Source organism: Mobula birostris, chromosome 2 (genome assembly GCF_030028105.1).
Source record: "Mobula birostris isolate sMobBir1 chromosome 2, sMobBir1.hap1, whole genome shotgun sequence".
Taxonomy (NCBI): Eukaryota; Metazoa; Chordata; class Chondrichthyes; order Myliobatiformes; family Myliobatidae; genus Mobula; species Mobula birostris.
In genome coordinates, this window is record NC_092371.1 from 22,581,799 (window position 1) to 22,603,423 (window position 21,625).

The 21,625-nt window shown below is 44.5% G+C and overlaps 1 protein-coding gene across 1 annotated transcript in view; it reads right to left on the reverse strand.

Annotated features, from left to right (window-relative positions):
• Positions 1-1,076: 1,076 nt before the first annotated feature.
• Positions 1,077-21,625, reverse strand: part of LOC140185122 (tumor necrosis factor receptor superfamily member 5-like) — a 104,549-nt gene continuing 84,000 nt past the window's right edge. Inside the window, exons 6-9 of the mRNA XM_072238422.1 lie at positions 16,690-16,751; positions 9,660-9,758; positions 5,880-5,917; positions 1,077-4,622 (exon numbers count right to left, since the gene is read on the reverse strand). Of these exons, the coding sequence (XP_072094523.1) occupies positions 4,374-4,622; positions 5,880-5,917; positions 9,660-9,758; positions 16,690-16,751 (448 nt within the window). The 3' untranslated portion in view covers positions 1,077-4,373. The remainder of the gene's footprint in view (positions 4,623-5,879; positions 5,918-9,659; positions 9,759-16,689; positions 16,752-21,625) is intronic.

Sequence of the window (21,625 nt, forward strand, 5' to 3'; positions counted from 1 at the left end):
TCCACTACTTTTTGTAGGATTTTCCATTCGAGGGCATTGGTGTTTCCATACTAGGCTCTAATGCTGCCAGACAATGTACTCTCCACAACACATCTATAGAAGTTTGTCAAAGTTTTAGATGTCATGCTAAATCTTCGCAATCTCCTCAGGAAGTAGAGGTGCTGCTGTGCTTTCTTGGTAATTGTACTTAAGTGCTGGGCCCAGGACAGATCCTCCAAAATACTAACACCGAGGAATTTAAAGTTGCTGACGCTCTCCACCTCTGATCCTTCAATGAGGACTGGCTCATGGACTTCTGCTTTCTTTCTTCTGAAGTCAATAATCACCTCCTTGGTCTTGCCGACATTGAGTGAGAGGTTGTTGTGGCACCACTCAGCCAGATTTCCTCCCGTATGCTGATTCGTCACCACCTTTGACTCGGCCTACGACAACAAACTTGAATATGGCATTAACTTTGTAGCCTTCTCTGCCTTAACTTTGTAGATTAACTTCTTGCATTAACTTTGTAGCCTTCTATGCCTTTCAGTACTTAGCTGGATGCTTCTTTTATGTTGTGGAATTATCTGCCTGCACCACTTCTTTAAGCAGGCCATTCCATAGTCCAACAATATTGAGATGTTCCCACGTATGGGCGAATCGCGAATGAGGAGAGGCAGATACAAGATAAGGGAATGGTCATTTAAAAATGAGGTGTGAAGGAATATCTTCTCCCAGAGGGCATTGAAACTCTGGAATTATTTCTCCGGGGTTTTGTGGAGGTGGGATCACTGACATATTTGAAAAGCAGGTAGATATATTTTAGAAAGATCACGGAATTGAGAGTTATAGGGAACTGGAACAGAAAGGGAGTTGAGGCCTGGGCAGAGCAGCTGAATGGTAAGGTAGACTTGAAAAGCCTGATGAGCTATCACAGCTTTATGTCTCTAGTAAGGGCCATCAGATCATACGTACTTCTATTTGAAATGCATTTTATTTCTTTAATGCTTGCCTTGTTAATTGTCTATCATATCTTTTAACTGTATTTCTCACTGTACTATCTCCAGGAATGCACTCAAGACACAGGATACCTCTGAAAATAGGAGATGTAAAGATTTATTGACAAAGCTGCATGAAAAAAACACATTATTCACAAGTTGAGTCTTTAAGATGGGGTGCAAACTGAAAATTCCAAACAATATTACACCGTTGTAAAGCAGGGAACACCAAGAAGGTCATGTCCCATCAGGACCACAATAAAAACACACATATTGATGTGCAAAATAACAGCATGCAAAATGTACATTATACCAGTCTACCGCTGGCAATCTCCAATTCTTCATTATTGGCTTTTTTTTTCAAATTAGGAGTTTTAATTTCTGTGTTAACCCTATCAATCAAATTTTACATGAAGTCCTGTCTTATTAGGATCCCAGGATAATTCTTGATCTAAAGGTTTTTAACTAGCCCTAGTCAACATATAAACTAGCATGCTCCTTGGCTGGTTGATCTAGGGAACTGCCTTCAAATCCATGCACTTCCCCATTTTGCCAATTTGGTTTGTCTAAACTTTGTGAAGTTTAAAACTTCCCACGATTATTTCCTTGCCAATATGCTCCTCCTGATTTATTTGTCTAAAACTTGGATTAGTGTGTTTACCAACAATTCCTATCAGTAATTTCTGTCTTTTTTCTCTTAACTGGCTACAACTTAATTTTTCAACTATCATATCCACACAATGTTATGACGTTATCCATTATTATCAAGGCACTCTTTACTGTTTGTTTATGTTTTCTAGAAGTCACACCTGGTCTCTCTACAACCAGGTATCAGAAAAGACAACAAAGTCATTTAACTCTGGTAGTGGCATTTACTGTATATTTTAGACCTAAATGTCCTCATGTTGGGCACTTTGCAAGAATTGCACTTCAGACTCAAGTTCAGTTGTCTCTGTGAAAGTATCTTGAGTTGCAGAGACCCATTGCAGATTTCACTGTAATGCTATAAACTTTTAGACAGAGTGCTTCCAACTTTACTATTTTTGCATGTGACCCCTGTCGTTAATGCTGTTAAAACTCTTTGCCTTTTCTAACTGGCTTGACTTTATTTCACTCTACAGACTTGATTCCGTTCTTCGGATATCTACTTCTACCCTGACTCACCTTCCAGCTTCTTTTGGTTTAGAGCAATGCACGCAAAATGCTGGTGGAACTCAGCAGGTCAGGCAGCGTCTGTGGAGACAGTCCTGATAAAGGATCTCGGCCCGAGATGTCAACTGTTTCCAAAGATGCTGCCTGACCTGCTGAGTTCCTCCAGCATTTTGTATGTGTTACTCTGGATTTCCAGCACCCGCAGAACCTCTTGAGTCTTTGATTTTGAGTCCTCCCTCTAACATGAATTATACAATTTTGCAGGAGATCGGGCTGAGTTCATTCCAAGAGGAGTCTATCCCAAAGTGGCAAGTCAATCTTTCCCCAGTGCCCCAGGAAATAAAATGCCCTCTCCCACACTACCTTTACATTTACACCTCTACTCTTTGCCATTGTCAATGTGTACATGGCACGGGTAGCAATATGGAGAGTTATTACCTTTGAGGTTTTGTTTTTGAATTCATAATAAAGCTCTTCAAATTCCCTCAGCAGAACCTGAATTTTAGCTCGGACTGCATACTAATTCCAATATGAATGACAAATGGATGCTTTGTCTGCAGTCACAGTTCCAATTGCGACTGTAGTCCATGGATGCCGAGAGTGGTATTATATTCGACTACATCCCTCTCTTGTTCCTTTAACGTGCTACTGATTGTATCATACCATAATCTTTTCAGTCACAAAATCAAAAGTAACAAAGCAGGAGTTGGCAATCAAGCTCTTGAGTTTTCTCCTTCATTCATTAAAGTCACAGCTTGTCCATTTCTTAGCATTCCTTATTCTTGTCCAGATTAAGCAAGTTTCTCACAGATGACAAACAAAGGCAATGGCTGGAAGCTCTTCCAACACTGCTTCCGCCTCACTGGCCAGCCCAGTACATCACAAGCCCCTGCCACACACTAGGAACTAAACCTAAACTGTGCCACTGACTCTTGGGTTGAAGTGTCCACGCTATGCTCCACTGTCCCTGACACATTACAATGTCTTGCACGTAAGTTTGGCTTTGTTCCTCAAAATATGAGAGCCACAAATCTGGCTATCTGGGACTCTGCTTTCTGTGAGTACCCACACTGGAAGAGTGGCACCCTCCTCCTTCCCAATGATCCCTATCTAACCTTGCTTGGGTATTCAATTGATGACTAATTACTTATTTAATAAATTCACTTGGTCTTTTAGCTAATTAATTTAAGTTTATCAGTTAAATTAATGAAGTATCAGTTATAGATTCCCACTTTAACAGCTGAAGCTTAAACAGATCACTATGCACTAAAGACGTAACACCACACAGTTCCTCTGTCCCAAGTTCACAACCGCCCTCAGTAAGAACTTTTGATTGCTGTTCCTATGTGGCTCCCCAACAACAAAATAAAGCAAAATCATGCTACTTATAGTTGTAGTAAATTCAGACTAACTAATGTCATCACTTTCATTATCAAAGCAGCTGAAAAACTCCTCAGTGAGATAAGTAAAAGAAGATTGCCATTAATGTGAAATTTTTAACGAATCGACTAATGAAATCACAAAGGTACGAGCTTACAAGTGGTTTCAATGAAATGACCAGTGATGAAGTTCGAATGGCTTCTCTCTCAGCAGTTATGGGGTTATGTTCTTGTCATTGTTCTAGCTGTTTCATACCCTCCTCCTCTCTTGATGTATCTAGACACGCTGGAGAGTGACCAGCAGTGGCCATCTCACACTGGCTAATTGCCCGTGACCAGTGGCAGCTTCTCTGAAATCTCACCCACTGAGAGTTCATTCCATATCTCTACCCAAAGCCGTAGATGTTGAGAAATTATGATGCGATGATGAGCCCAAACCTCCTTCTCGAAACACACACATTACGTCTGGTAGAGATGGATGACAGGGCTTAGTCCAACCCCCATTGAATCCACTCCCAAGCAGCAATGAGCAAATCTCTGCACCAACCTCAAACACCCAAGATAAGAGATTTGTCAGGGATGGTTGCAGAACAAAGAACTTCATATCAGAACAATCAATGTCCTTGAACCCACCTGCACTGAGAGTGACCACTTTGTCTGTTCAATGTTTCCATCAGAACAGGAATCCCTTAGTACACTGATCCAATGAGAAACATTACCGGTGATTAAACTTCACAGGGTTCCTTGGGTGCAGCGTTATAGAAATAATGTGTTGAAGGCAAAATAAAATGCTCTGGATTAAAATGAAAGCCACAATATTTCAAGGGAAACCTGATGAAGTCCACGGCATGTTGCTTCAGCCACGGATTCACGGCAATGCAATGTCTCTGTCCACCCACTGCCTTCCCGTACTTCCATTAGCATCTTGTCTACACTTGAAGTCTTCTCTCCGAATCGAAGTGGCAATGTGGTTCTGTTCCTCCTCGGAGGGGTGACTGTCCTTGCCCTCTTCCTGGATCCCTGCGTGTAGCCCACTCTCCGGTGTGGGTACGCCATCCATCAGCCTGCCTATTTGAGCTGCATCCTTGGGGTCCTCCTCTTCCCTTCCTCTCGTCATCTGAAAGACAGAAAAGCCACGTAAGACACATCTCATCGTATGGACTGCAAGGCATTTCATAACCTGCCTTCTGCAGCACAATATTCTTTCCAGGGGTAGCAATGGCCAACACCAGAGGCCATCGTTTTAAGGTGATTGGAGGTAAGTGTTGGCCGGGGTGGGGGGAGGCGGAGGACGTCAGGGGGAACTTATATTTTTTTGCCCAGACAGTGATGAGTGCTGGAGGTGGTGGTGCAGGCTGATACACTGGGGACATATAAGATGTTCTCAAATAGGCACATGGATGGATGAAAGAAAAAGAAAATCAAGGGTTAAGGCAGTGTAAGAGGGAAGGGTTAGATCGATCTGGAGTAGGTTAAAAGGCTGACAAAAGATTGTGGGCTGAAGGGCCCATTCTTTGTATATATCAGGCATGTCACCAATGCAAGTTGATCCCCTCGTATAGACATACAAACCTCCAGTTCATCAATCCACAGGAGATGGAGTCAAATGGAAGTTCACATGAAGGGTTAACAATATAAACGTTAGCTAAGGGACAAGGTTAGATGGAAATTGATGAAAATGTATTTCATCTGAGGTGGCAGGGCTTCAGGGTCCATTACCTGAAAGAGCGGTGGAGACACATAGGAAGGATTTGCTGGAGTACTGAAGGGCCAGCTTATACTTCTCTGCCCCCCGAGAGGTGGTGAGCCATGTCTTGAACAGAGCTAGATTCTGGGAAGCAGTACTGAGCTGGGAGCACCACCTTCAGTTGTGAGAATCTGTCGGCTGGCGGGGAGCCTGGGGGAGGACTGAGGCAGCTGGGACCGTGGCCCTCATGCTGACCAGCTGGGGCTCAATCTGGAGGTTTACTGAGGTGTGGACGGCGTGCAAGGCCAGAAGTAGGAGAGTCCTGAACAAGCTGGGGTCACTGGATGTCTGGAATAACTTTGAAAGGCATGGAGTATTGGAACGCTCTCCAACAGTGGGAATTCTGGACCTTAATGCTGTGGATGTGCCTAGGCAAGCTGGGATTCCAACAGCTAGAGCTATCCTGAGCACTTGGTATTGCTGGATCTCTTCAAGTCTAGGACAGTCTCTGACCAGCTCAGATCACTGGAACAGGTAACTGGACTACCCAGTGCTAAATTAATATAGTTTTACCAGCTTCCAGCCACTCCCCTGGGACTGCGATTGAAGACATTAAGGGGTGAGGTGCTCAGAGGTGCTCAGCAGGAGCACTATGTTGCAGTTAGCTATTATTAGGATAACACTCACCCGCCTTCTTATGGCTTCCTTGGCAGCATTCAGATAACCTGCAGAGAAAGACAAGCTGCCCGTTACTAGAAAGTGGGATTCTTCATCTTTTTGCTGCAGACAAGCTCAATTCTCAACTGACGAAAGGTTTTAAACATGATTTCTGGTCGATAGCAGAGACAATTTTATTTTTAGGTTTCTGTTTAGTGCTGTGACATGTACTGAGGCAAAGTGACAAGCATACCATTATTACAGATCAAATCATTACACAGTGCATTGAGGTAGAATACTGTAGATCAATAAAAGAGTGTAGAATCAAGTGTAACAGCTAAAGAGAAAGTGCAGAGCAGGCAGATAATAAGGTGCATGGTCATAACAAAGTAGATTGTGATATCAAGAGCCCATCCTGTCATACTAGGTAACCACTCAATCGTTTACTGTTAATTATATTTAATTTTTGTTATGTGGCACCGATTACATCACATCAGTACTAATCATCTTTACAAATAAAGTAACATTTCTGAGTTTTTGTAAAATTTGTCCAACTGAAACTCAAGCCACTGGGAAACTGAATAATTTAATTAGAACATCTTGTTGTGGAAAATGGGTGAAGAACTGCACATACAAGCCAAGTATCGAAAGGACAGGGAGGTGGGCAGAGGGGTTGGGGAGTATTTTATTGGTAAAAAAGATAAAATCATATCCATAGAAAGTGACATAAAAGCAAGTGGTATAGAAACTTTGTGGGCAGAGTTAAGAAACTGCAAAGGTAAAAAGATCCTGATGAGAGTTATATACTAGCCTACGGACAGAAGCCAGGACGTGGGGATACAAGTTAGAATGGGAGATAGAAAAGGCATGTGAAAAGGTAAGTGTTATGATTGTCATGGGGGATTTCAGTGTTCGGATAAATAGGGAAAATTAGGTTCATGCTGGTATGCAAGACAAGAAATTTCTAGAATGCCTATGAGATGGCTTTTTTAAGAGCACCTTGTGGTTCAGCCCACTAGGGAAAAGGCAATTCTGGATTGGGTGGTGTTTAATGAATCAGATTTGACTTGAGAGTGTAAGGTACTGGAGCTCTTAGGAGACAGTGATCATAATATGATATGAATTCACTCTGCAGCTTGAAAGGAAGAAGTAAAGTCAGAAGTATCAGCATTACAGCAGACTAAAGGCAACTACAGAGGCATGAAAGAGGAGATGGCCAAAGTTAATAAGAAGGGGACACTGACAGGCATGACAGTAGAGCAGCAATGGTTGGAGTTTCTTGTTAATTTGCAGAGGCAAAATTGGTTCATCCCAAAGAAGAACAACCATTCTAAAGGGAGAATGAGGCAACCATGGCTAACAAGGGAAGAAAAAGAGACGAACAGAAGCAAAAGAGAGCATACAACATAGCAAAAGTTAGTGGGAAGTTACAGGATTCGGAAGCTTTTAAGAACCAACAGAAGGCAATTAAAAAAGCAAAGGAGAGAAATATGAAGGTAAGCTAACCAATAATATAATAGAGAATACCAAAAGTGGTTGCAGAAAAATAAAGTGTAAAAGAGTGGTAAAAATGAATATTAGACAGCTGGAAAATAGTGCTGGAGAGGTAGAAATGAGGCATAAAGAAAGGGCAGGTGAACTCAATGAGTGTTTTGCATCAGTCTTCACTGTGGGAGACACCTGCAGCATACCAGAAATTCAAGAGTGTCGGGGGCAGAAGTGAGTGTAGCCACTGTTACTGAGGAGAAGGCGCTTGAGAAGCTGAAAAGTCTAAAGGTAGATAAATCACCTGGACCAGATGAACTACACACCAAAGCTCTGAAAGAGGTAGCTGAAGAGATTTTGGAGGCATTAGTAGTGCTCTTTCAAGAATTATTAGATTTTGGAATGGTTCCAGAGGACTGGAAAATTGCAAATGTCGCTCCAAACTTTATGAAGCGAGGGAGGCAAAAGATAGGAAATTATAGCCTGACTTCACTCGTTGGCAAGATGTTAGAGTCCATTATTAAAGATGAGGATTCGGAGTACTGCAGGCGCAAGATAAAATAGGCTGAATTCAGCATGGTTCCCTTACAAGGAAATTTTGCCTAACAAATCTGTTGGAATTCTTTGAGGAAAAAACAAGTAGGATAGATAAAGGAGAGTCAGGTGGATGTTGTTTCCTTGGATGTTCAGATTGACGAGGTGTCGTGCATGAGACTGCTAAACAAGATATAAGTTCATGACAATACAGAAAAGACACTGGCATGGACAGAAGATTGGCTGATTGGTAGAAGGCAAAGAATAGGAATAAAGGAGGCCTATTTTGGTTGGCTGCATGTAACCAGTGGTGTTCCACAGGGGTTGGTGTTGGGTCTATTACTTATCACGTTATATGTTAATGATCTGGATGATGCAATTGATGGTGTTTTGGCCACATTTGTGGACGATACAAAGTTAGGTGGAGGGTCAGGTAGTGTTGAGAATGCAGGGAGTCCGCAGAAGGGCTCGGACAGATTAGGAGAATGGGCAAAGAAATAGCAGATGGAGTACAAGGTAGGTAAGTGTATGGTTATGCACTTTGGTAGCAGGAATATAAAGTTTTAGACAATTTTCTGCACAGGGAGTAAAATCAGAAATCAGAGGTGCAAAAGGCCTTGGGAGTACCCATACAGGATTTCCCAGAGGGTAACTGGCAGGTTGGCTCAGTAGTAAGGAAGGCAAATGCACTGTTAGCAGAGTACTAGAATATAAAATCAAGGATGTAATGTTAAGTTTTTATAACAGATTTTTCAAACAGCATTTGGAGTATTCTGAGCAGCTTTGGGTCCCATATCCAAGAAAGGATGTGCTGATATTGGAGAGGGTCCAGAAGAAGTTGATGAGAATAATCCTGGGAATGAAACAGTTAATGTATCAAGATTGCTTGATGGTTCTGGAGTTTAGAAGAATGATGGGAGATTTCATTAAAAGCTACCGAATATTGAAAGGCCTAGATGGAGCGGACATGGAGGTGTTCCAATAATGGGAGAATCCGGGACCAGAGGGCACAACTTCAGAACAAATCCTTTTAGAACAGAGATGAGGAAGAATTCCCTTGACCAGAGAGTGGTGATTCTGTGGAACTCACTGCCACATACGGCTGTGGAGGCTGAGTTATTGGGTATATTTAAACCAGAGGTTGATAGGTTCTTGATTAATAAGGGTGTCAAATGTCATGGGAGAAGGCAAAAGAATGGGGTTGAGAGACAAAATAAATCAGCTGTGATCAAACGCTGGAGCAGACATGATGAGCTGAATGACCTAATTTAACACCTATGTCTTATGATAAGATGGCGACACTTATTTGGAAATTTATCATGTGATGCAAACAATACAAAAGGCAATTTATGGACTTGCCAACTGGTAAAGGTTGATTCTATTAACCAAGTTTGGTGCGATAGAGAGATCTAAAACTCGAGATATTATGGGATGAAGTGCTGTGGCTTGGCATTCAACCTCATTTTGAAACTGTCTAATCCAGAAAAGGGTAAAGCTCAGCTGAATGTTTGACTAATTAACAGTGACTGGATACAAAACATTCACTACTGCAGTAACAAAAGTGAAAATTGCTGGATGCATTCATCAGGTAAATCAGTATCCGTGGGTAGAAAACAGTCCCTCTCTCCCCATAAACACTGGCTGACCTGCTTAGTGTTTCCAGAATTTTGTGTGTTTGCTTCACATATGCAGCAACTGCTGCCTTCTGATTTCCTTTGGTTACATTGTGAGATCAAACAGTGTTGTAAACTAGCACAAGAATCAGGGTAATTGTCAAAGCAGATGACTCACCCAGCTGGCTGCAGACAACCAGAATTATGAGGACGATAGTAATCAGAACCAAAGGAATAATTGCTCCTTTGCAACACCCATTGTTTGGTAACGGAACACCTGAAATAAAAAGTCAACCTCTGTTAACCTGGTCCTGCAGTTTACCTTAAAACCTGTCAAAGTTCCTCTCAGCAGACAGGAGAACCTATGAGATCACTACCTGCACTGTGGGCTTGGAGGAGGGGCTCTGCCCATTCCTTATAGTTGTGAAGCCTTTGGTTTGAACACCTGCAGTCCATGGGGTGAAGGTGCTGTGGGGGGAGCCTTCCCAGGATTCTAACAATTATGGAATGGCAATATTTCAATCTCGGGGTCTTGTGTAATTTGTAGCAAGCGAGAGAATTAGAAAATTAGGAACGATTACAGCATAGAGGCCATTCAGCCCATCAAGTCCATACTGGATCTGTGCAAGAGAAATCCATCTGGTCCCACCTCCATGTTCCCTCCTCAAACCTTGCTTTCCTATCAGATATTTGACTAGCTGTATCTGAATCTGCCTCCATTCTGGCTCTGGCAGTGCATTCCAAACCATAAGCACTCACTGCATACACTCACTTCTCCATTTCTCCTTTAGGTCTTCAGCCAATCAATTTCATTCTCTGTTTCTTCACCATGGCAACACTCTCTGCCTACCTTTTTATACTTCTCATGATGTGAAATATCTCTGTTGGATCCCTTTATAAACTCCTCTAATCTGAGAAGAACAATCCTACCTATTCCAGTTTGACTAACTCTGTCAAGTTACCTAGACATGATTTGCCTTGCTTGCTTTCTATATTCAATCAACACAAGCAACTGCAAAGTCTGCAGTTGATGATCATTTTTGGAACATTCCCCACCACCAAGGCTAAATGGGTTTTTGACTATCCCCTTTCTTTTAAACAAAAGTATAGCATTTAGCATTTACAATTTTCTAATCCACACACCATCCCTGAATCTGTAAGCATTTGGAAGATTATGGCCAGGGTCTTTGCAGTCTCCCTTTCTTTGCCTCAACAGCCTGATGAGCATCCCATCTGGGGCCAGGTGATTTATTAGCTTTCTATTATCCTCCACTTAGTCACTTTCCATCTCACCCACAGTCTCCATTGCATCATCCTTTGTAGACTCTGGAAGCATCTTCTTCCTGGATGAAGGTTGATGTAAAGTATTCACTCAATACCTCAGCCCTGCCCACTGCTTCCATAAATAAGTGCTTTAGAATTTTCCATCAGCCTACCTTTCCTTCTACAGATTTTTTTTCTATTCCCACCACAGTGCACCAACATGTCCTGCCCATCATTAGGCTTGAGAACCTTGAGAAGATCTGCAACAGGCTCAATGAACCGATTAGAAAGGATTAGAAACATATGGCTCTGATATAGGAGTGAAACTGGACACACTGGAGGCTGTGGTAGAACGAAGGACACGATGGAAAATCCTGGCAATTCTGGATAATATTTCACACCCTCTGCATGGCAGCTTGGCTGAACAGAGGAGCACTTCCAGTGACAGACTAAGACAACTGCAGTGCTCCAAAGAGGTCATTCTTACCCTCGGTTATCCGGCGTTATGAGTCAATCTATAGCCAGAGAAGTGATGACCCCCTCCTGTTAGACTGTTTGCGGTAACTTGCATCTTATTCTTTCTACTTCTCTTCTAATATGTATATCTGTGCACTTGCAATGCTACTGTGACACTGCAATTTCCATCTATCTACAGACTCCGTGAGTTCTACATTGCATCCTGCAGATGGTGAACACTGTAGCCACAAGACACTGCAAGTAGGGGAGGTGATCACTTCGGGTACTTAGCTGCTCAGCAAGTTCAACCACTATTCACAGAATATATACCAGTAAAGATCTCCAAATCCCAGTATCTATAAGCATACTCGGTGGCATGTCAAACTCACAATGAAAAATAAAATCCCTGTCTGAAGATCCCAAGCACAATTATTTTTTTCCAAATACATACACAGAGTGCTGTAACTATTTTAAAAATACAAATGAATTTGAATGGGATCCTCAAACAAGCAGGTCAGGTCAGGCTGCATGTGTCCAGAGAGACAAAAACAAGCTAATGTTTCAGGCCAATGATCTTTCACCAGGACTACAATAACAGGGACAAGCATGTTCTAAATCATAGGGAGGAAGAACAAGGGGAAGGCCACCGATAGACTGGAGAACCAGGATGGCCAGGAGACAATTTCTTTTGGTGCTGTCGAAGAGAGGGGAATCGATGCTTGACAATCACAGCCAAACCTGATCCTTTCACTTTGCTCTGACCAAGTTACCACCCTGCTGACGTGTACTACATGAAACATTTTGATGATAACTTGTGATCTTCTGCTCTATGATCCTGACAAATCAATCCACAGTAGTAGGCTGTCATCCACTCCAGGTACACGACTCAGTGAACTCTGAGCCTGACATGACGATGAGCTTCCTTCCTGCGGCCTCGGTGCCTAGTGTGGCAAAACAGCGACACGAAAACAGCAAATATTTTCACCCACCTCCTGAACTCCCAATGCCCCTCTGGCTCATTCTCCCTCTTACCTACTCCCCATCTGGACCCAAAACACACAAACTGCTTTCCTAAACCGTACAATCTGCTGCCCACTCTGAACCTGTAACCTCCCCCATCCACTCTGAACCTCTGACCTCCCCGTCCACTCTGAACCTCTGACCTCCCAGTCCACTCTGAACCTCTGACCTCCCCTGTCCACTCTGAACCTGTAACCTCCTCCGTGCACTCTGAACCTCTGACATCCCCCGTCCACTCTGAACCTGTAACCTCCCCCGTCCACTCTGAACCTCTGACCTCCCCGTCCACTCTGAACCTCTGACCTCCCCTGTCCACTCTGAACCTGTAACCTCCCCCGTGCACTCTGAACCTCTGACCTCCCCCGTCCACTCTGAACCTGTAACCTCCCCCGTCCACTCTGAACCTCTGACCTCCCCCATCCACTCTGAACCTCTGACCTCCCCGTCCACTCTGAACCTGTAACCTCCCTGTCCACTCTGAACCTGTAACCTCCCCGTCCACTCCGAACCTGTAACCACCCCATCCACTCGGAACCAGTAACCTCCCCGTCCACTCTGAACCTGTAACCTCCCCGTCCACTCTGAACCTGTAACCTCCCCCGTCCACTCTGAGCCTCTGACCTCCCCCGTCCACTCTGAACCTCTGACCTCCCCGTCCACTCTGAACCTCTGACCTCCCCCATCCACTCTGAACCTGTAACCTCCCCCGTCCACTCTGAACCTCTGACCTCCCCGTCCACTCTGAACCTCTGACCTCCCCGTCCACTCTGAACCTGTAACCTCCCCCGTTCACTCTGAACCTCTGACCTCCCGTCCACTCTGAACCTCTGACCTCCCCTGTCCACTCTGAACCTCTGACCTCCCCGTCCACTCTGAACCTCTGACCTCCCCGTCCACTCTGAACCTCTGACCTCCCCCATCCACTCTGAACCTGTAACCTCCCCCGTCCACTCTGAACCTCTGACCTCCCCGTCCACTCTGAACCTCTGACCTCCCCGTCCACTCTGAACCTGTAACCTCCCCCGTTCACTCTGAACCTCTGACCTCCCGTCCACTCTGAACCTCTGACCTCCCCTGTCCACTCTGAACCTCTGACCTCCCCGTCCACTCTGAACCTCTGACCTCCCCGTCCACTCTGAACCTGTAACCTCCCCCATCCACTCTGAACCTCTGACCTCCTCGTCCACTCTGAATCTCTGAACCTGTAACCTCCCCCGTCCACTCTGAACCTGTAACCTCCCCGTCCTCTCTGAACCTCCAACCTCCCCCGTCCACTCTGAACCTGTAACTACCCCCATCCACTCTGAACCTCTGACCTCCCCCGTCCACTCTGAACCTCTGACCTCCCCCGTCCACTCTGAACCTGTAACCTCCCCCATCCACTCTGAACCTCTGACCTCCCCCGTCCACTCTGAACCTGTAACCTCCCCTGTTCACTCTGAACCTCTGACCTCCCGTCCATTCTGAACCTCTGACCTCCCCGTCCACTCTTAACCTGTAACCTCCCCCGTCCACTCTGAACCTCTGACCTCCCCCGTCCACTCTGAATCTCTGACCTCCCCCGTCCACTCTGAACCTGTAACCTCCCCTGTCCACTCTGAACTTCTGACCTCCCCCGTCCACTCTGAACCTGTAACCTCCCCATCCACTCTGAACCTCTGACCTCTCCGTCCACTCTGAACCTCTAACCTCCCCCGTCCACTCTGAACCTCTGACCACCCCGTCCACTCTGAACCTCTGACCTCCCCTGTCCACTCTGAACCTCTGACCTCCCCTGTCCACTCTGAACCTCTGACCTCCCCCGTCCACTCTAAACTTCTAACCTCCCCCGTCCAGCAGTTTCTGGACCCAAGACACTGACAGGAACATCGAGCATTGTCTCCAGATTCTCAGAAGATCTTCCCTTTACAAGCTGCAGTCAAATGGTCCTCAGTTTGTACAATTGCCCTCCGTTAGACCCATTATCTCACTCTGCTCTTCCCCAGCAACAGTGATTTGTCTACACTTTTCCATCCATTTTCCTCCTGTCCAATCCTTGCTTGTTTCTGAACAACGGCTTCTCTCCCAGTCAAAGGTGTAGTTATGGAAGTCACCTGGGCTGTGACTGAGCCTGTCTCTTTGTGGGACAGTGGAGCAGTACTGGTTTCAGTCCCACTGCCTCACCTCTTTTTCCAGCACATTCATGACAGGATTTGCAGCACACAATGTGTGTTGCTTGGATTGCCAGCATCTGCAGATTTCCTCTTGTTTGCGATGACTGCATTGGTACTGCTTTCTACACTTGGTCAGAACTCAAAAGTTCCACTACCAGTTTCCACATGTTCCACACCTGACACTTTCCTGCCCTTTCTGGACTTCTTCCTTCCCTAGCTCATTGATCAATAACCAACATCCATTATAATCCCACTGATTCTCACAGCTACTCTGTGTATACCTGCTGCCCATTTCCTCAACCCATCATACCTGTTCTGATGATGAGGATTTTCAAAGCAGTGTTTTTAAGTTGCCTTCCTTTTTCCTTAACCATGACTTCCCCCTCCACCATTGTTGAGAGTTGTCCCAATCAAGTGTTCTCTATTTTCAACAGTTCTCCTCTCATTCCCTCTCCTTACTGCAATAGGGAACCACCAATCCTTAACTTCTACCACACCAGCCTCCACATTCCATTTGTCATCACCTGTGAATTTCTACCACATCAGCATCTGAAAATGCTGTTCACTCTGCAACCCCCTGGTCCCCTCTCTGCCTCATGGTGATTTCTCGTGCAATGGCAGGGTATGCAACAGCTGACCTTTTCCCACCATCCCGTTACCCAAACAATTGTTCTGGGTGACACAGTGATTCACTTGTAGTTCCCTCAATCAAGTGTACTGCATATGGTTCTCCTCACGTGGTCTCCTCTACGTTGCAGACAGGGCAACCACTTTGCAAAACTTCTACGTGTAATCATGAGAGTGACCTAGAGCTTCCAGTCCCCCATTATTTTTCTTTCTTTCTTTTTCAATTTTTTATTAGTTTCAACAACAAACAGATTACAAAAAGCAAGTACATAGTAATTGGGATTATGTTAATTGATAATAATTATTGAAGTTTACAGTCAGGTAACACTTAGTTAGAAACATCCCAAAATCACACAGATTAACAACAAAATATATAAATAGCATACATAAAATATAAAATATCACTAAAAAAAAAACAGAAAAAGAAAAAAAAATCCCCTAAAAAAAACTAATCTACCCAAACTAAAGAAAACTACGGGGAAAAAAAAGAAAAGTAAGGGCTATTATGATACCTCAGATAAAACCAATAGTGTCGCCACTTCTGTTCCTCTCCCCATATAATGAAATCACAAAATAGATTTGGCAAGGGTCAAATTACATCATGTGGAAGTATGGAATAAATGGTCTCCAAGTCTCATCAAATTTAATAGATGGGTCAAAAGTAACATTTCTAATTTTTTCTAGATTTAAACAAGATATGAAATGTTGTAGGATTAATCTCTTTCCAATTCAATAGTATAGATCTTCTAGCCATTAAAGTAACGAAAACAATCATCCGACAAACTGAAGGGGTCAAATGATGCTTTTTTCAATCATTGGTAAACCAAAAATGGCAGTAACCCATCACTTTTAATTCCCCATCTCACCATCACTCCGTTCTCTGCCTTCACTTCCTACACCACCTCAACAAAGATCAGAGTCAATTCAATGAATATCACTCCCTCTTCTGACCAGCTCTGGAAATTCACAATACATTTGACAGTCCTTTCTCAATTACGTCTGAACCGGCCGGTAACATTAATACAGCTTCTCTCCTTCCACAGATGCTGCTGATCCACTGAGTGTTTCCAGCAATCTCATTTATGTCAGATTTCTTGCAGGCGTCATGTTCTGTATCTCCTGGTTCAGGTTTCTTTTCCACCTGCACTGCCTCACCAGACAGATGAGCTGCCATTCAAAAGCATTCATTCATTTCCCTCTCCAGTAATGCAGCATTCCTGCAGTACTACATCGACTGTCATTTCCCTCTCCAGTAATGCAGCATTCTTGCAGTACTACATCGACTGTCATTTCCCTCTCCAGTAATGCAGCATTCCTGCAGTACTACATCGACTGTCATTTCCCTCTCCAGTAATGCAGCATTCTTGCAGTACTGCCCAAGTGTCATTTCCCTCTCCTACACTACAACAAAAAACATCTGTATCACCTACTCCACGCTCTGCAACAGATCGTCCCTCCCATCTCCCAACTCTCTCTGCAACTTGCCTCACTTCTCTAGTTTTGATAAAAGGTGCTTAACCTGAAGCATTACCCCTGTGTCTCACTTCACAGATGCTGCCCGATCTGCTAAACATCCCCATGTATTTTCTGTTGTTATTTAAGTGTCTGTAGTTTTTTTTTAATGTGGCTTCTTTACTCAGGTCCCAATTATCCAAAGGTCAGGCCCCTTCTGCTGGTGGGGGTACTCACCGCAGACAACGTCGGCCTTTGAGCTGCCAGGTTGAGCTTCAATCAGTCCGAATGATGTACAACTGAAAAGGAACAAACAGCGTTGAGACAAATTCTGACCACTCCCAAACTCCAAACCCACAAATACTGCCCAATCAGTTGGCAGCCCTGGCCTCTGCTCAAATCACTGTGTTAGGGATGGGGGCATCTTGCCAGAGGCAGCCTGCAGGAATGAGTTCAAGTACTCACATTCAGATTCATTTAATTACCACATGCACCCAACCTTAGGAGGTGCTGGGCACAGCCTACGAGTAAGACCTGGAACATTCCTGCCTGCAGGGAATTCTTCAGATTGGTTCCTCGGAAAAGGCGGAGGTAAAGTGTCTAGATGGATAGAGGAGGAGGCTGGACAAGGGTATAAAGGAGAAGGGAATGAAGGGATAAGAATGAGCGTGGCCTGGTTGGACTTTGTTGCAGTAGCTATCCCAGCTAGTTCACTTCTCCTCTCCCAAGATCTTCAACTTCCCCTGGAACCCATCAAAGTGACAGGCGATAAAAGACGGCATTACAGTCAAACCCTACCTTACTTACAGCCATTTAGCGACTTTCAAGTCTATTGCTGGTTAGCAAGCAGCAGCAGTGGCCTCAGGGTCTAGCCAAGGGCAGGGAACTGCAGAAGACAGTCACTTCAGCACAAAGAGCAGACTAAGCTCCATACATCACTGTAAGTAATCTGACTGTGTAGCAATGTTCATCTACTATGCTATGTTCGTAACTAGTAATTGGTTTATTATCGTTGTACGTTATCGTCAAAAACTGTTTTGCATACCATCCAGGCAGATCATTCCATACATAAGCAAGCTCTCTGATTAGTTTGGGGTGATTGAGGATAGCTCAGTGATTGGACCGTTCTGCTGAATAGATGCAACACACATCAAAATTGCTGGTGAACGCAGCAGGCCAGGCAGCATCTCTAGGAAGAGGTACGGTCCACGTTTCAGGCCGAGGCCCTTTGCTGGGAAAAGTGTGAGCAATACTACCATTGGCCTCATGGTGGCAGCAAAGCTCAGATGTAAAAACTAGGCTCTTACAAAAATGCCGTTGATTTTTCTGACCTGTGGTGAAGTTCAAAGTTCAAAGAAAATTTACGATGAAAGTACATAAATGTCACCATATACTACCTTGAGATTCATTTTCTTGCAGGCATTCCAAGTAGAACAAAGAAATACAACAGTATTAATGAAAAACTACATGCAACGACTGACAATCTGCACAAAAGAAGACAAACTTAGAATCAGAATCAGGTTTAATATCACTGGCATATATCGTCAAATTTGTTGTTTTGTGGCAGCAGAATACTGCAATATTTATAATAATAAAAGGTATAAATTATAATATGTGCTGTATATACTGTATAAAAATTATGTTAGTGCAAAATAGGGAAAGAAGATGAGGCAGGGTTGATTGTCCAATCAGAAATCTGATGGCGGAAGGATAGAAGCTGTTCCAAAAACATTGAGCATGTATCTTCAGGCTCCTGTACCTCCTCCTTGATTATAGGTATGAGAAGATGGCATGTCCTGGGTAACTGGAGTGCTTAATGATGGATGCGGCCTTTTTTGAGGCACCACATTTTGAAGGAGTCCTCAGTGCTGGGGAGGCTAGTGCCCATGATGGAGCTGGCTGAGATTACAACTTTAGCTTTTTCAGATCCAGCACAGTGGCCCCTCCATACCAGACAGTGATGCAAAGGATCAGAATGCTCTCCACTGTACATCTGTAGAAATTTACTAGAGTCTTTGTCGGCATACCAAGTCTCCTCAAACTCCTGATAAAATATAGCTACTATTGTGCCTTCTTTGTATTTGCATCAATATGTTGGGCCCAGGTTATGTCTACAGCGATGCTGATACCCAGGAACTTGAAACTGCTCACCCTTTCCACTACTGATACCTTGATGAGGACTGGTATATGTTCCCTCCACTTCCCCTGCCTGAAGTTCATAATCAATTCCTTGGTCTTACTGATGTTGAGTACAAGGTTGTTGCTGCACACCACCCAACCAACTGAAGCAACACACATCAAAGTTGCTGGTGAACGCAGCAGGCCAGGCAGCATCTCTAGGAAGAGGTGCAGTCGACATTTCAGGTCGAGACCCTTCATCAGGACTAACTGAAGGAAGAGTGAGGTGATCCGCCTCTCGAGTGCTTCATTACAGTAAGTGCGAGTGCCACCGGGCAAAAGTCATTGAGGCAGTTCACCCTGCTCTTTTTGGGTCACCCTTCTGAAGCAGGTGGGGAACCTCCAACTGCAGCAGTGAGAGATTGAAGATGTCCTTGAACACTCTCAGCTGGTTGGCACAGGTTTTCAGTGCCCTACCAGGTACTCAGGGCCTGATCCCTTGTGTGGGTTCACCCTCTTGAAAGATGTTCTGACTCCGGCCTCCCGAGACAGAGATCACAGGGTCACCAGATGCTGCAGGGATGTGCACAGATGTAGCTTCATTCTCTCTTTCAAGGGGTACATAAACTGTGTTGAGCTCATCTGGCAGTGAAGTATCGCAGCCATTCAGGATGTTAGGTTTTACTGTGTAGGAAGTAATGGCCTGCAAACCCTGCCAGATCTGACATGTATCCAATTCCGTCTCTAACCTCAACCAGAATTGTTTTTGAGCTCTGAATATAACCTTCCATAGCTGGTCATAGCTGATGAAGTCTGTGACAACTGTAGTGTATTCATTCAGATTCGAAGATAAATCTCTGAATATTGTCCAGTCCACTGATTCAAAGCAGTCCTGTAAACATTCTTCCACTTTCTTTAACCATGCTTACTTGGTCCTCATCACTAGCACTGTGTTGTATGGTCTCTGCCTGTACACCAAGAGTAGAAGTACAGCAAGGTGATTGGACTTTCCAAAGCGTGGGTGTGGGATGGCACGGTAAACATTCCTGATGGTGGTATAACGGTGGTCAGGTGTGGTGGTATAACGGTGGTCAGGTAGGGTGGTATGACAGTGAATAGGTGTATTGGTCCTCTGATTCAACAGGTGATTTGCTGGTGGTCGTTGTTCAGAGACTTTCTCAAGCTGACTGAAATTTCCTGCGATGATCAAGAAGTTATCAGGGTGTGCTGTTTCATGACTGCTGTTCATGGGGGCTCAGCCCATCCAGTGCCAGCCTGAGGTGGAATGTACACCACTACCAGAGTGAAGGCAGAAAACTCACCTGGCAAATAAAATGGACATTTGACCGCTAGACGTTCTCGGTCAGGTGAGAAGGATTGAGACGGAACCACCATATCTGTGGACCACAATGACCGAATCACAAAACATACTCCACCTCCGCAAACTTTAAAAGACTGAGCTGTCCTGCTTTTATGGAGAGTGGTGTACTGCAATCTTGCTCTGATGTCTTCAGTTTCATTTTTTGGAGTCTGCACACTCACCAACAGGATAGTCGGAGTGGGGGCCTAAGACCACTGCACTCCAATCATACCTGTAGGTCGGCTCACCTTCCACACTTCCATTCTTTTAAAGGAGAATTGGACTTGCCACCTGAGTCTGCAGTTTAGGATCTGACAATTTTGAGTACTGATAGATTTTTTAAACATCTTAAGACAATGATCAAGTCCCCATGTCTCTGACTGTGGATCTCAGCTGCAGCAGTCCTAAACGGGAATACTTGATGATTCCCAACGGAGTTGCACACAAAGAGTCGCCAAATTACTGGTGCCATCTCACAACTGAGCAAATATTAAAAAAAATAGAAAAATAAATAATACTGAGAACATGAGTCGTAGGTTGTGGAATCAGCTCAGAGTTGGGGGGAGTGAAGTTACCTACACTGGCTCCAGTAATAACTGTTTCTGAACCTGGTGGTGTGGGGCTTGAGACTTCTGTGCCTCCCTCCTAATGGCAGGAATGAGAAGACAGAATGGCCTGGGTAGTGGAGGGTCCTTAATATGGGTTGCTGATTTCTTGTGGCAGTGCTCCTTGTAAATGTGCTGAAAGGCGAGGAGGGCTTTTCCTGTGATGGACTAGGTTGCATCCATCACTCTCTGGAGCCTTTTCCATCCTTGTGCGTTGGTGCTTCCATATCAGGTTGTGATGCAACCATTCAGGATATACTTCACTGTGCATCTGTAGAATGTGTAGAATATATATGCACCTTCACTGGCCAGATATTCCAGAGATGAGTGAACAGGCAACGAAGGTTATCTGCTGTTGCTCTGTTTTGACGGTAGGCAAATCTGAGTAGATCCAAATCACTCCTGAAACAGGAGATGAAGAAGCTTCAACACCAGCCTCTCAAAGCGCTTCATCACAGTGGATGTAAGTGCAACTGGACGAGAGCCACTGAGGCAGGTTAGCACATTCTTCTTGGGCACCGGCATAATTGAAGCACACTTGAAGCGTACCTCAGACTGCCAAAGTATGAGGTGAAAGATGTCAGTGAACACTCCAGCCTGTTGATTAGCACAAGTCTTCAGTACCCAGCCAGGTACCCCGCCTGGGCCGGCTGCTTTCCCTCGCTTCATTCTCCTGCTTGCTTCACCGCCTGGTATGAAGTCGCCAATGCACAGGATTGAAAGGTGCTGAAGAGGGTTGTAGGTTCAGCCAGCTCCATCAAAGGCACAACCGTCCCCACCAACAAGGACACCATCATTAAGGAAACTCACCACTGGAGCATGCCGTCTTCTCATTAGACAATCAAAGAGGAGGTACAGAAGCCTGAAGATACACACTCAACACTTAGCAACTTCTCCTCTGCCGTGAGATTTCCGAACGGTCGATGAACCCATGTACACAACTTGAATATTCTTCTTTTGCACGTCATTTTTATTGTGACTTTTTCGTATTTGTTTGTGTCTTGAACGGTGCTGCTGCCACGAAACAACAGATCTCACAACACATGTCTGATGCTGCTTCTTATTCTGCCTATGATTTTAACTAAGGGAG